At 40.9% G+C, this 12,892-nt stretch overlaps 1 protein-coding gene across 2 annotated transcripts in view; it reads left to right on the plus strand.

Annotated features, from left to right (window-relative positions):
* MYO3B (myosin IIIB) overlaps positions 1 to 12,892 on the plus strand; it is a 346,597-nt gene that overhangs the window by 158,847 nt on the left and 174,858 nt on the right. For both annotated transcript variants that reach the window (XM_074363854.1, XM_074363855.1), the window contains exons 17-21: positions 6,670 to 6,796; positions 7,588 to 7,798; positions 8,612 to 8,759; positions 10,012 to 10,165; positions 11,392 to 11,480. In XM_074363854.1, coding sequence (XP_074219955.1) covers positions 6,670 to 6,796; positions 7,588 to 7,798; positions 8,612 to 8,759; positions 10,012 to 10,165; positions 11,392 to 11,480 — 729 coding nt within the window. The remainder of the gene's footprint in view (positions 1 to 6,669; positions 6,797 to 7,587; positions 7,799 to 8,611; positions 8,760 to 10,011; positions 10,166 to 11,391; positions 11,481 to 12,892) is intronic.

The raw sequence follows: 12,892 nt of genomic DNA on the forward strand, positions 1-12,892 counted from the left end.
ACAGGAACAATAGAGAAGTCAGCTGTAGGGTTAATATTGTGCTTTCAGTGAGTACAATGATGGCTGTAGGATGCTGTGAAGAGATTGGTCCTAGCTCTAAAGGAAAGTATTTGATATCGGCACTGTTCTCATGCTAGAAATGTACTGCAAAAAATTTTAAGATAACATATTAAAACAAAAGATTAAATATGCTAAGTATGTATTTGTGAAGTAAGCAATTCCTAACATCTGTGGGAAGAAAGTGTAGTAGAAATGACTGCATGAATAGATATGAAAAGAAGGAAATGTAAAATGTGGTAAACATTTTAAATTTGTGCCTGGTCTGGACTGTTAAATGAATAATTAGATTGTAATTATATATATGTGTGTATATTTACAATGTCCCATGTTAATTCATACTGGAAATAGACATCATTTTTGTCAGTTAACAACCTTGGAAATGGAAGGAACAGGCTGGATTTTATCTTTCTGATCCTAAATTCTTTGGTTATATATTTGTCTCTGTCTCTACAGACAGCCTGTTTTGCTGAATTGACTCAGTTTGCTTTATGTTTATAAACTCAAATTAGTTTGACTAATTGAGAAAGATTCAGTTGAATGTAGTCAGGCAGCAGATGCCAACAGAACTTTCTCTTAAGTTTTTCTGAGGGACATTTCTAGACAGAGCTTAAATGAACTGGTCAATTTAATAAAAATTATGGTCACTGTCCTCTCTTTTAATGTTATTAATTCCCTGCAGGAAGCCCTTCCGTTTTACTTAAGCCCTTAGAGCAAAATTATAAGTAACAAAACCCTTAGTGTGAACATGGGAGCTTGAATTTTAATTCTAGGACACAGGCTGAAAGTATCTGAAAGAACACTTGACCCTAGGTTTATTGTAAAGAAATTTCTCTGGTGTAAGGAGTCTTCTAATAACATTGATTATTCCTTGTGGAGGGGTGGGGTGACGGGGTGGGGCTTATACCTAAAACCCTATTATGAAGATCAGTGCTTTTCTACTCTTATTTTTTAATTAAACCATACTATTTTTGTTTAATATTGTGCTTGTCTTGCTGCTATATGAATTATCATAACATATTAAATAAATTGATATGTTTATATGGAATACTACATGAAGATTTTTTTGGCAGATTATCTGTGATGGTCAAGATTGGACTTCTACTGCAGATCCCTTGGTGAAGCGGTTAGAGAGACGTCTTTGAGATTAGGGCAATTTTTTTTCCCCTTTCTTCAAAACAGATTATGAGTTGGAAGAATACTGCTGAGAATAGACTGAAGGTTATTTGTTAAAATGTAAATTGGGGGTTGAGGATTTCTAGTGTCTTAATGCCAGACTACAGGACTTAACCATTGACTTAATTTTTTTTTGAAGTATGGTTGATTTACAATGTTGTATTAGTTTCTGGTGTACAGAATAGTGGTTCAGTTTTATATATAATATATATGTATATAATTTTTCATATTCTTTCCATTATAGGCTATTATAAGATATTGAATATAGTTCCCTTGTTATTTATCTATTTTGTATATAGTAGTTTGTACCTGCTAATGTCAAATTCCTAATTTATCCCTCCCCCCCTCCCTTCCCTTTGGTAACCATAACTTTGTTTTCTTTGTCTCTGTGATTCTTTTTGTTTTATAAATAAGTTCATTTGTGTCACTTTTTAGATTCCACATATAAGTGATATCATATGATTATTTGGCTTTCTCTGATTTACTTCACTTAATATGATAATCTCTAGGATCATCCATATTGCTGCAAATGGCATTCATTTTTTTTTTTTTATGGCTGAGTAGGATTCCATTGTATTATATACCACATTTTCTTTATCCATTATCTGTTGACAGACATCTGAGTTGCTTCCATGTCTTGGTTATTGTAAATAGTGCTGCTATGAACATTGAGGTGCAAGTATCTTTTGAATTAGAGCTTTCTCCAGTTGTATGCCCAGGAGTGGGATTGCTGGATCATTTGCAAGTCTATTTTTAGTTTTTTAAGGACTCTCCATAGTGTTTTCCATAGTGGCTACACCAGACTACATTCCCATAAAGAGTATAGGAATATTCCCTTTTCTCCATATCCTCTCAGCATTTATCATTTGTGGACTTTTTAATGATGGTCATTCTGACTGGTATGAGGTGGTGCATCATTGTAGTTTTGATTTGTATTTCTCTGATAATTAGCAATACTGAGCAGCTTTTTGTATGCCTATTGGCCACCTGTATGTCTTCTTTGGAGAAATATCTATTTAGGTCTTCTGCCCATTTTTGGATTGAGTTGTTGTTGTTGTTGTTGTTATTGAGCTGTATGAGCTGTTTGTACATTTTGGAAATTAAGCCCTTGTCAATCATGTCATCTGCCAATATTTTCTCCTATTCCATAGGTTATCTTCGTTTTGTTTATGATTTTCTTTGCTGTGCAAAAGCTTGTAAGTTTGACTAGGTTCTGTTTGTTTATTTTTGCTTTTGTTTCTGTTATCTTGGGAGACTAACCTAGGAGAACATTACTACAATTTATGTCAGAAAATGTTTTGCCTATGTTCTCTTCTAGGAGATTTATGGTGTCCTGTCTTATGTTTAAGTCATTAAGCCATTTGAGTTTATTTTTGTGTATGGTGTGAGGAGTGTTCTAACTTCATTGATTTATATGCAATTGTCCAGCTTTCCCAACACCACTTGCTGAAGAGACTGTCTTTTCTCCATTGTGTATTCTTGCCTCCTTTGTTGAAGATTAGCTGATGGTAGTTGTGTGAGTTTATTTCTGGACTCTCTGTTATGTTTCATTGATCCATATGTCTTTTTTTTAATGCCAATACCATGCTGTTTTGATTACTTTAGCTTTGTAGTATTGTCTGAAATCTGGCTCAAGCTTTGATCTTTTTCCTCATTATTGCTTTGGTTATTCTGGATCTTTTGTGATTCCATATAAATTTTAGGATTATTTGTTTTAGTTCTGTGAAAAATGTCCTAGGTAATTTGATAGGGATCTCATTAAATCTGTAGATTGCTTTGGGTAATATGGCCATTTTAACAGTAATAATTCTTCCAACCCAAGAGCATGGGATATCCAGTTCTTTAAACCACCTTCAGTTTCCTTTATCAGTATTTTATAGTTCTCAGCATGTTTTTTACACTTTATTGATGTATGATTGACCTGCAAAAAATTTTTTTAAACTGATCATTGACTTTTAAGATACAAATATTGTTAGGCTCTGAAAAGGGAACTGAATGAAGGCATTGGAATAGAGCCTGTAAGGAAGAAGGCCCTTCAGCTGGGCCTAATGTAGTGCTTTGGGCATAAGTGGTAAAAAAACTAAAGACTTATTGAAAAAGGAGCAGGGTAAAGAGAGACTGAGAGGGCAGGTAAACTCCTAGGGAGATACCAGGGACACAACTGTGTGAGATGCCCGTGATCCTGGCTGGGGGCAGTTTCCTTACATCAGCTCCAGGCTAACAGAGGAAACCAAGGTTCTTCTTGACTTCCCCCTTAGTCTCAACTTTATGGAGAGAATTTCTACCTCAGTGAAAGGAGTATCGTCTGAGAAAAAGAGAGAAGTCAAGACCATACATTCTGAATAGGGCTTTGGTGGAGAAATGCTCTTCCTTCCCCCACTTTTGCTGATTAGTGATGAAACTGAGTTCATACGCATCAACGGTGAACTGGGGAGCCTATCTGGAGTGATTAGTTTTCTTGATTTTTTTAAAAAATCAAAAAAATTTTTTCTTTAATTTTTTAAAAAAATTTTCCTGAGTGAGGTGATTCCATTTTATCATATAGAAAATTGGAAACTGGTAAGAGAACTGCATAGCAAGATTCTGTTGGAAAGGCAGGGATGCCAGGAAAGGGTCCAAAGCTGGAGATGAGGCCAGAGAGAATGAACAAAGTGAAAAATCCCTCCCAGGCCAGCTGTGGGGAGGAGAGGAGAGACACTGGATTAAGAAGTACTGGGGAGGGAGGAGCAATCCCACAGATGGACGCACTGCTGATTGAACTCTACCACTGTATAGGTCATGTTTTGACCTGAACGCAAGAGTGCATGTAGATTCTTAGGCCAGAAAGGAAGAACTAATTAACCCAAGGGTAGGACTAAAGACCACTGGAATAGCCTGGATATGGAGCATAGAGGGCACTGTAAGGCTGGTGTCTCCATAATGAGGTAAGCGGTGGACACCCCTTCTCGAGTTTCTTTCTCTGAACCAAGAAAGGAAGCTCAGCCTACTGTTAACTTCAGTCTTTTGCACAGTGCTTGAACCCCAAAGTTTTTGCTGAAGGTTATGGATAGTCTTCCTCTTTAAAAGAGGAAATGTCTGAGCATTGTGCTGAAGAGGATGTTGCCAAAGATGCAACGGGGTGAGATGCTGGTCTCAAGGGGGTGGTCTTTGCCTGCCATTTCCTTTGGGGACGATCACCCGAGCGGTGAAATGCCTGGAAGCCTTATTCTGGGAGGTTTCATAGCTTGTATGGTTACACATGGTATATGTGTGTGTGTTTTAATTAGAGGAAATACTTTTTCCCCCTAAGTATATTGAGAGTTTTAGACATGCTCCTGAGATAACTGGGTATAGAAATCACAGAGAACTTACTGCTGTGGAGTCTGTTTCACTCTCTGGGATCTGCTTCTGTGGGAAGTCGCTGGTTGCATTCTGCAAGCCTCACCCTGTATTGATCAAGGTAATGAGGTTCTGTCATGTTAAATCCAGGCTAGTCCCAGAAAGCCCATTTGGTAGATGTTCTCCTTAGCTGCTCTTAAGTTGTGTGATTAAAATAGTGATTCTTGAAGTCAGAAACATGACATCTTGCCTTTGATTTAGAAGTTTGGAGAACAATATTTATGTATAGGAGAAGCCCAGTTTAAAATCCTCATTTGTCTTTGTAGCATTATTGGGTATCCAGCAGATGTCACTATTACAGTCTGTGTTCAGTTTTTTGGGCTTTACTGAGTAATGTTTTCAGGAAGGCTCCATTTGGGGACAATGCTTTATCAATGGCCTAATGACAGTTCCTATTTGTTTGCTGCTGTGTCTAATACTAAATCAAGTTGCCTGCCTGAGTATTTTTTTGTAGAAGTGCTTTCACTATAAACATAGGATGCAGACATTTTCTGGCTATATATTTTATTTTTCACTTATAGGAAATGCAACTGTTTGAATACATAAATGTACTATCTTTTTTTTACCATTAATACTACTTATATATTCCACTTTCAATATAGAAAAAGTACTTCGATCGTTTGAACCATTTTTACCCACATGACTTTTGATTTTGCCAATTTTGTGAAGTTTTTTCCCCCGCATTAACCCAGTTCTTCTACAATTCAATTCAGTCTGACACTGTCTGCCTGGAATTAGTGTCAGATCGTACAAGTTAGGGGCTTAGTCCCACAAGACTGCCCCCACCTCAGACACCAATTGCCAGTCCCAGGATTCTCCTATTTCTGATGCACCAGCTATAAATTAGGGCTTCCCAATACCCCTTCCTCAGGTTCAGTGATTTGCTAGAAGGACTCAGAACTCAGGAAAACAGTTTACTTACTATTACTGGTTTATTATAAAGGATTCAGCTCAGGAACAGACAAATGGAAGAGATGCATAGGGTCAGGTATTGGGAGAGAGGGCACCACCTCCTCTCACCACCTTCATGTGTTCAGCAACAGAAGTGCTCTGAACCTTGTCAATTAGGAGTTCTAATAGAGGCTCTATTTCGTATGCATGGCTGATTAAGTCATTGCTTATTGCTTATTAACTCAATCTGCAGCCCCTGTCCCCTCCCCTCCTCCATGAGGGGGTCCAGGATTTGGCTAAAAGTTCCAACCCTTTAATAATGTGGTTGGTTCCTCTGGCAACCAGCACCCCTCCCCCATCCTCAGAGAGTCATCTCATTAGCACAAACTCAGGAGTAGTTGAAAGGGGCTTGTTATGAATAACAAAGGATACTCTTGACACCCCTATCATTCAGAAGATTCCAAGGGTCCTAGAAGCTCTTGTGCCAAAAGTTGTTGTGAAGATCAAGTAAATATATTTCTTGTCACAACATCACAAATAATTTCCAGTGAGTCTTTCAGTATAGTTCCTGATCTCATTCGTAATGTATACGCCATCATTTAAGTCCAAAATGTTCTAGTGAACCATCAACTATTTCATAAAAGCTATATTCAAAAGAGGTTAAGGAAGTATCTCCTCTCTTTTTTTGAAGAAAGAACCATACCTGAATTTGGGAGCTGATATTAGTTAGGGTGAAAGTCTAAAAATGACTTAAAGGACAAAAAAGATCAGTTCTCTCTAATACAAGCATCCCAAGGTAAGAGGTTCAGGTTGCCAGACATCTCTGTTCCATCCAGTCATTGGTCTCAGGCATCCTAATCAATGGCACGGTTGAGGCTGGGTTTCTGGAGTTCTGGCAGCAATAGTGGGAAAGAAAGCATGGAAGAGGCAGTCTCGCTTCCATAAGGCCAGGCCTGGAAGTGATCCACATCATTGTGTGTGTTCCTTCGTTAAGAGTTTAGTTACACGGCCACCCCTAAATGCAAATGAGGTTTAGAAATTTGTTTGTGTGCCCAGGAAAGATGTGAGGATGGGCATTGGTGGACAACTAGCAGGTTCCACCCCAGTGCTGGTAGTTCATTGGTTTGAATGGCAATGACCAAACATGGCTATCAATGTCCTTTTCAGGAAGTGCACTCAGTGTACAGAATTTTGGCTGGGATTTTGAATATTGGAAACATTGAGTTTGCAGCTATTTCTTCTCAACATCAGACTGATAAAAGTGAGGTGCCCAATGCTGAAGCCTTGGAAAATGGTAATTATTTGATGCTTTGCACTGTGAGTTGCCAAAGTGCATGTTTCTTTCGCTTTGGTAGTTTTTCAGGACTCTAAAATACAGTGTGCTGTTGATAGTCCTATTGGCTCTGGGGTTTTTCACTAACCAGTATTTCCTAGAGGCTATTTTATAGAACATCAGGGTTTTTTTTTCCATGAACTACAAATAGATGTTCTTCAGAAAAGAATTCTGTGGTGGGTAACTTTGGGCAGTGATTCTCAACAGTGGCTGCTTTGGAAAATCATACACAGATTTTTCAAAAAAATGCAGGAGGTCAGACCTCACTCAATTCACTGAATCAGCATCTGCAGGGGATAAAGCAGCCACCTATTTATTTTTAAAGTTCCACAGGTGATAATGGTGGCCCAAGGAATAAGAATTCTGAGTTAGAAAAAAAAACAGATTTAAATAGACACCTTTTGTATTAAACCGCAGCACTTTTTCGTGGCCTTTAGTATACTAATGTGCTTTGTGACTCTCTAAGAGCAGACGGTAGTCTCCAGCAGTTGCTCCAACTAATTTGACCACGACTACCTCCTTCCACATTTTTCCATCTAACACCTGTGAAAGGCTCTTACAAGTTTGGGAGGTACTGCTTCAGTCTAGGTGCTTTGGGGATTAAGGACGGGGCTTGTTTATCCCAGAATCTGAAGTGCTGGGGATACAGCCTGAACACGTAGCAGATGTAGAATAAATGCTGGCTGGCTGGATGAATGGATGGATGGATAGATGACTACATCTTCTCGTGTCTTCTTTACCCTCTGTTCTAGCTGCTTCTGTTCTCTGCATCAGCCCTGAAGAGCTCCAAGAGGCCCTCACTTCACACTGTGTGGTCACCCGGGGTGAGACCATCATCCGCGCCAACACCGTTGACAGGGCCGCAGACGTCCGAGATGCCATGTCCAAAGCCTTGTATGGGAGGCTCTTCAGCTGGATTGTAAATCGCATCAATACACTCCTGCAGCCAGACAAAAACATATGGCAAGTTCTCCTGGGGAGCAGAGGCCTTAGGGAGGGCTGTCACCGGCCCAGGTCTCTCATAGAGTTTGCAAAAGGAAGCATTTGGTCCTCTCTTGAGTTTCTTTTAGTGAAGCTCTCAGGCTATCTCCTTTAAGAGACACAGTGGGATCCAGGAGAGCCATAGCATTTATACCTGAAAGGCACACAATTGACGGAGCCATTATATGTTGAAGAGAACAGGCTTGGCTGGGAGCTGGGCAAACTGGGTATGCATCCAAGCTCCACAGCTTAATCAGTGCTAGTTCTAAGTTACAGTTTCCTCATCTGTAAAATGAGGATAATGCCCTCCTCATGGTGGTGTTTTTAGAATCAACTGAGACAGTTCATGAAAAGTGTTAAAGCATAGTATCTCACATCATTACTACCACTTTTTCTTTGATAAGTAAGCATCAGCGTTTCTGGAGTGTGGAAGAATTAACAACATCAAATTCTAAAAAGTCTTCTACCAGCTAAGCTTTGTGGGTGGGCAAGTGGAAGAATGAACGAGCAGCAGCCCCAGCCCCTTCAAACAGAGTGGTTCCTCTTTAATTTCTCTATAGGTGGAGCTTCTGAGGAAGATGTGAAAGGATTCTACTACCTTAAAAAAAGAATTTGGCAGTACTGTTGAGAGACTCAAGGAGCAAATGGTTTAAGACTTAGTTTCCCCCTCACAGGTGGCAGGATGCTGCTTTCCCTGAGTGGCTGCAAGTGTTGATAAAGACGCGGGCACATACCTTCTCACTGTCCTGAGATGGCTGTCTCCTCCCCTAAGAGGTTTTCTTCTCTCTCATGCAGCGCTGCTGACGGTGGTATGAATGTGGGGATCTTGGATATTTTTGGATTTGAGAACTTTCAGAGGAATTCATTCGAGCAGCTCTGCATAAACATCGCCAATGAGCAAATCCAGTACTATTTCAGTCAGCACGTTTTTGCTCTCGAGCAGGTAACAGTGAACTCTGAAGTCACGAACTCAATGGGGAAGGCGTCTGCAGGTTGCCCAGAGTTTGAAGCAGAAACCCTGTTAGTCAGGCTAACAGGTCAAAGACTCTTAAAAAAAAAAAATCACTGGTGAGGCCATCCTGTCAAAATAAATTGGCAGTCTAAATTTAGTCTGAAAAAAAGAGGTCTCCATTTCTATGGAAAGGTACATTTCCTCACTTGAATGAAGCTGGTGACAAGCCAATTATTTAAATGTTGTTTCCAAACTGTTTCATGTGCATTGCCCAAAATGCTACATTCTCTTCTACTTTATTTAACTAAAAATATCTATGATCATGCCTGAAATAACACAGGATGATCTTGAATTCGAGATACAGGTGCTTGTTGTTCTTAACTCCAAAACTGGCCACCCTGTCCCCTGTCTCCTTCACACCAGGTCCCACAGGAAGTGGATGGATATTTTCAGGGAGTAGTAAGATCTGTTCTTGGTTTTTTCAAAATGAAAGTCTTTCACCGTAAGTTTAATGATAAATAAAACCAGGTGTGAAGCTAGTGGACCCAAAGTCTAGGGGCCCTTCTCCTCCACCCCAATCCATACCCCAACCCCAAGGCTCTCCATTATGAAGTAGTTGCAATAACTGAACATTCTGACCAAGCCCCTTGTTTTAATGCAGAAGTGAGGACACACAAACTGGACTGTAATGAAATAAACACAAAGACGTGGACTGAAAATACCAGTATTGGTTTTATCACTGGAACTGGATAAATCCATATTACACTCCTCTCCCTGCCCACCTTGTACAAAACTAGACCTACAAAACTAGACCTTGTTTCAGTCCAGGTCACTTCCATTTATTTTCTCAGGAAAACTGGAGGTTTTCTAGTTTTTTAGTCTGAGAGGATTCCTTTGCAGGAGATAGAAGTTTGCTTTCTTCCTGGTTTCAACTATACTTGTCACCAAAATAAAATTTTTCCAGCTTCCCTTTCTTTCTACACCAGTTTCTAAATTATGAGTTAACAAGTCGGTGTTTGGGAGAGAGAGAGCCATCTCTTCTGTTGCCTGCCCCAGGCCACCCTTAGGTCAGACTGAAACCCAAAGCTCCAACAGTATTCTATGCAGTAGAGTCCTTTACTATTCACATAAAGTCCTTTACTACTCACCCTGTTCAGAGTTGCCAGACACAGAAAGTGCATGCAGGCTGGTGGTCCCTAGGCCAGTTTTGGGCTGGAGAGAGTCACAATCCATTTCCTTCCAGATGGAATATCAGAATGAGGGTATTGACGCCATACCCGTGGAGTATGAGGACAATCGCCCACTCTTGGATATGTTCCTCCAGAAACCCCTGGGACTGCTTGCACTGTTGGATGAGGAAAGTCGGTTTCCCCAAGCAACTGACCAGACCCTGGTTGGTAGGTACTTTTTGGAAAAGGCTTATACGTGCAGAAGAGAACTTGGCTACTTGGCTCATGTCATCAAATGAGTGTGGTTTAAGGAATCTTTCCTGGGTACTTAGGCCACCCAGTGATTGTGAAAATACAGACCCTGCTTTTAATGAATTAAAATGTTCAGCAAATGTCCTGGTAGAATTTTGTGTCATCAAGCAAACTTGTCACCATCTGTCAAACCCTCCTCACTTTCCTGTTTCTGCAAATGGAAATACCTTTGCCCTGTGTCAATGTCATTTTACACCTTCTGCTCCCTTATTTCTTATAACCAGTACAGAATTCTACCCCCCCCCCCACCTTTTTCATGCCCTTCTCTCATGTCTCTACCTGGACCCCCATCCATCTTTAGTCCAAGTTTGTATAAAAGCCCCTTCTGGTCTCCTGGCTTCCAGGTCATATTATACCCCTCCTCCCAGCTCATTATTCTTCCTAAAGCCACCTTTTCATTTGGGTTACCATTATCTATGGAGTGATGATAAAACACCTCCTCCCGGTGTTAAACACCCTCTCTACTCTACCTGTGCTCCTCTTGACCTTCACCTCCTCCTCCTTGAATCTTCAATGTTGGACATGATCCTATCTCTCACTTATATTATGAGATCCTTGAGCCACAAGACCCCAGTCTTCGCATGCCTTTACTACTGAGCGCAGTTCCTCACACAGTGGACGCTCTGTCACAACAACAGCGGAATTGTTTATTGAGGGAGGAATGGGAAGTTTCAAGCCTTTTCCCAGGATGGAAAATTGATTTGTGGGAGAGATTCACTTCTAGGAGTTGAGGTTGTCACCCTCAGTGGCTTCCTTTTTATCTATAAAATTGTCACAAGTTGCCAAGAGGAGTATAAACCAGGGTTACTTGCCTTCTGTGGGATATCTTCGTAGTTCTAAAGCTCATTGGCTGGGCTTCTGGTGTAATCAGTGCCCATGCTAGGACTTCTCAGAGCAGAACGTGAGATCTTAGGGAGCAGCCTGACACTAAAGACAACATGAAACAACGAAGAGAGGACTTGATTGTAAATGCCCATGTTACTGGGGTTTGGGGGGCTCTTTCTCCGTTATTGTTCATCCAAGAATAGTATCAGGCTACTCTGAAATTCCTCATTCTGGGTAATTGTGGTTCGAGGAGCACATTTTTGTCTGAAGGAGCGAACAGTTCCTGTTGTAACTTTTAAACATGAAAATCCACGCAGATAAATTTGAAGACAATCTCCGGTGCAGATACTTCTGGAGGCCCAAAGGGATGGAGCTGTGCTTTGGCATTCAGCACTATGCTGGGAAGGTGAGGCGAGTCAGTTATTAAACCTGAATTTGACAAGGGGTGAGTGTCTGTGTTACGCTGTTTGTGCCACTCCTGGAGTTGCTTGCCAGTTTCTTTCTCCTCTTAATTCTTCTTGAGAACCTAATCATAATTCCCAAGCTTTCTCAGTGGTGTTGCTCACAGAAAGCCGCCCCTGGCAAAGAAGCAGTTTCTCGTGGGGGTGGCCCACAGAGCTGCTATCTGCTTCTCACCTGAGGTTTGGCCTCAAAGTGACAGCTCTCCAGAGAGAAACGTATCACAGCTTTTGGAGTGCTTAGTGGTGAACGTTCACATTTAGAAGTTATTTGGAGATGTGTGAGTAACAGAGGAGAGTTAGTATCCCAGTTGGGCTCAATTTTTAGTATTTTAAATGTGTGTCTACAGGGCCCCAAAAATGTCTAGATGAAAATTCACTTTATCATACAGATGTTAAGCTTTTACAATATGAACTAAAATCTCCACTTTTCATACATTATGGCTCAATCTCAATTTCATGTTCCTGAAGCAGATTAGTGAGTGATTCAGGAAATTCTCTCCTCCCATAGCCAGCAATTCATTGCTCAAGGTACTCTCGAAGGAGTCATTTGAATGATGGCCAGTTGATTCTGGCGGGGTCTGCTGAGGCCCCAGGCCCAGAACGTGGTAGGAGTTCAACAAAAGGCATTTTGGATTATTTTGTTGATTTGAGACCTATTGAAATGATTCTTTACATTCATATCACGCCGTTGAAATTAATTTTGCCTGACTGGACATTGGTTGAAAGGCAGTCTAATACAAGTGAAGGGGTTGTTTTTCTCCTCACATGGTATGAGATGATATCTGTTTTGGATCTTGCTTAGAAATTGCAATCCAGTTTTTGCTCTTAAAAGTTTTATTTCCCTTAGCCTTGAAGCCTGACTGCACATCCCACCCACCCTGGCCCCCACATCCCTGTTCTTCTCTTCTGCCTCCTGCTCCCATCCTCCTCCTCGCACCTCTCTTTCCATCTCTCTGTCCTTTTATACCTGTTCCATACCCACCCTCCTCTTCCCTCTTTCTTCTTCTCTTTTCTTGATTTTAAGGGGAAAAGGATCCTTTTCCTTTGGGGCTCTGTGTCCTTTCCTGAATTCCTTTGCCACTCAACACTTACTTCCCTGGAGCATTCCTTAAAATTTGTCTGACCTGGATCCCCTCCGTCCCGAGAACTGAGAACTGCTCAGAATCCCTGAGCCATCACTCAGGTGCCACTACTGCCTTGAGAAGCAGTGAGAGGACAGTAGGTGTGAGCATGGAGCTACACTGCCTGTGTTGGGGTTGCCTGCCCATCACGGGTGAAATGTGTGATCATGGGCACAGTATTCAGCGCTTCTCTCGGCCTCTGTTTGCCCACCAATAAAATGGAGACAGTAACAGTG

Source organism: Camelus bactrianus, chromosome 5 (assembly GCF_048773025.1).
Source record: "Camelus bactrianus isolate YW-2024 breed Bactrian camel chromosome 5, ASM4877302v1, whole genome shotgun sequence".
Classification (NCBI taxonomy): domain Eukaryota; kingdom Metazoa; phylum Chordata; class Mammalia; order Artiodactyla; family Camelidae; genus Camelus; species Camelus bactrianus.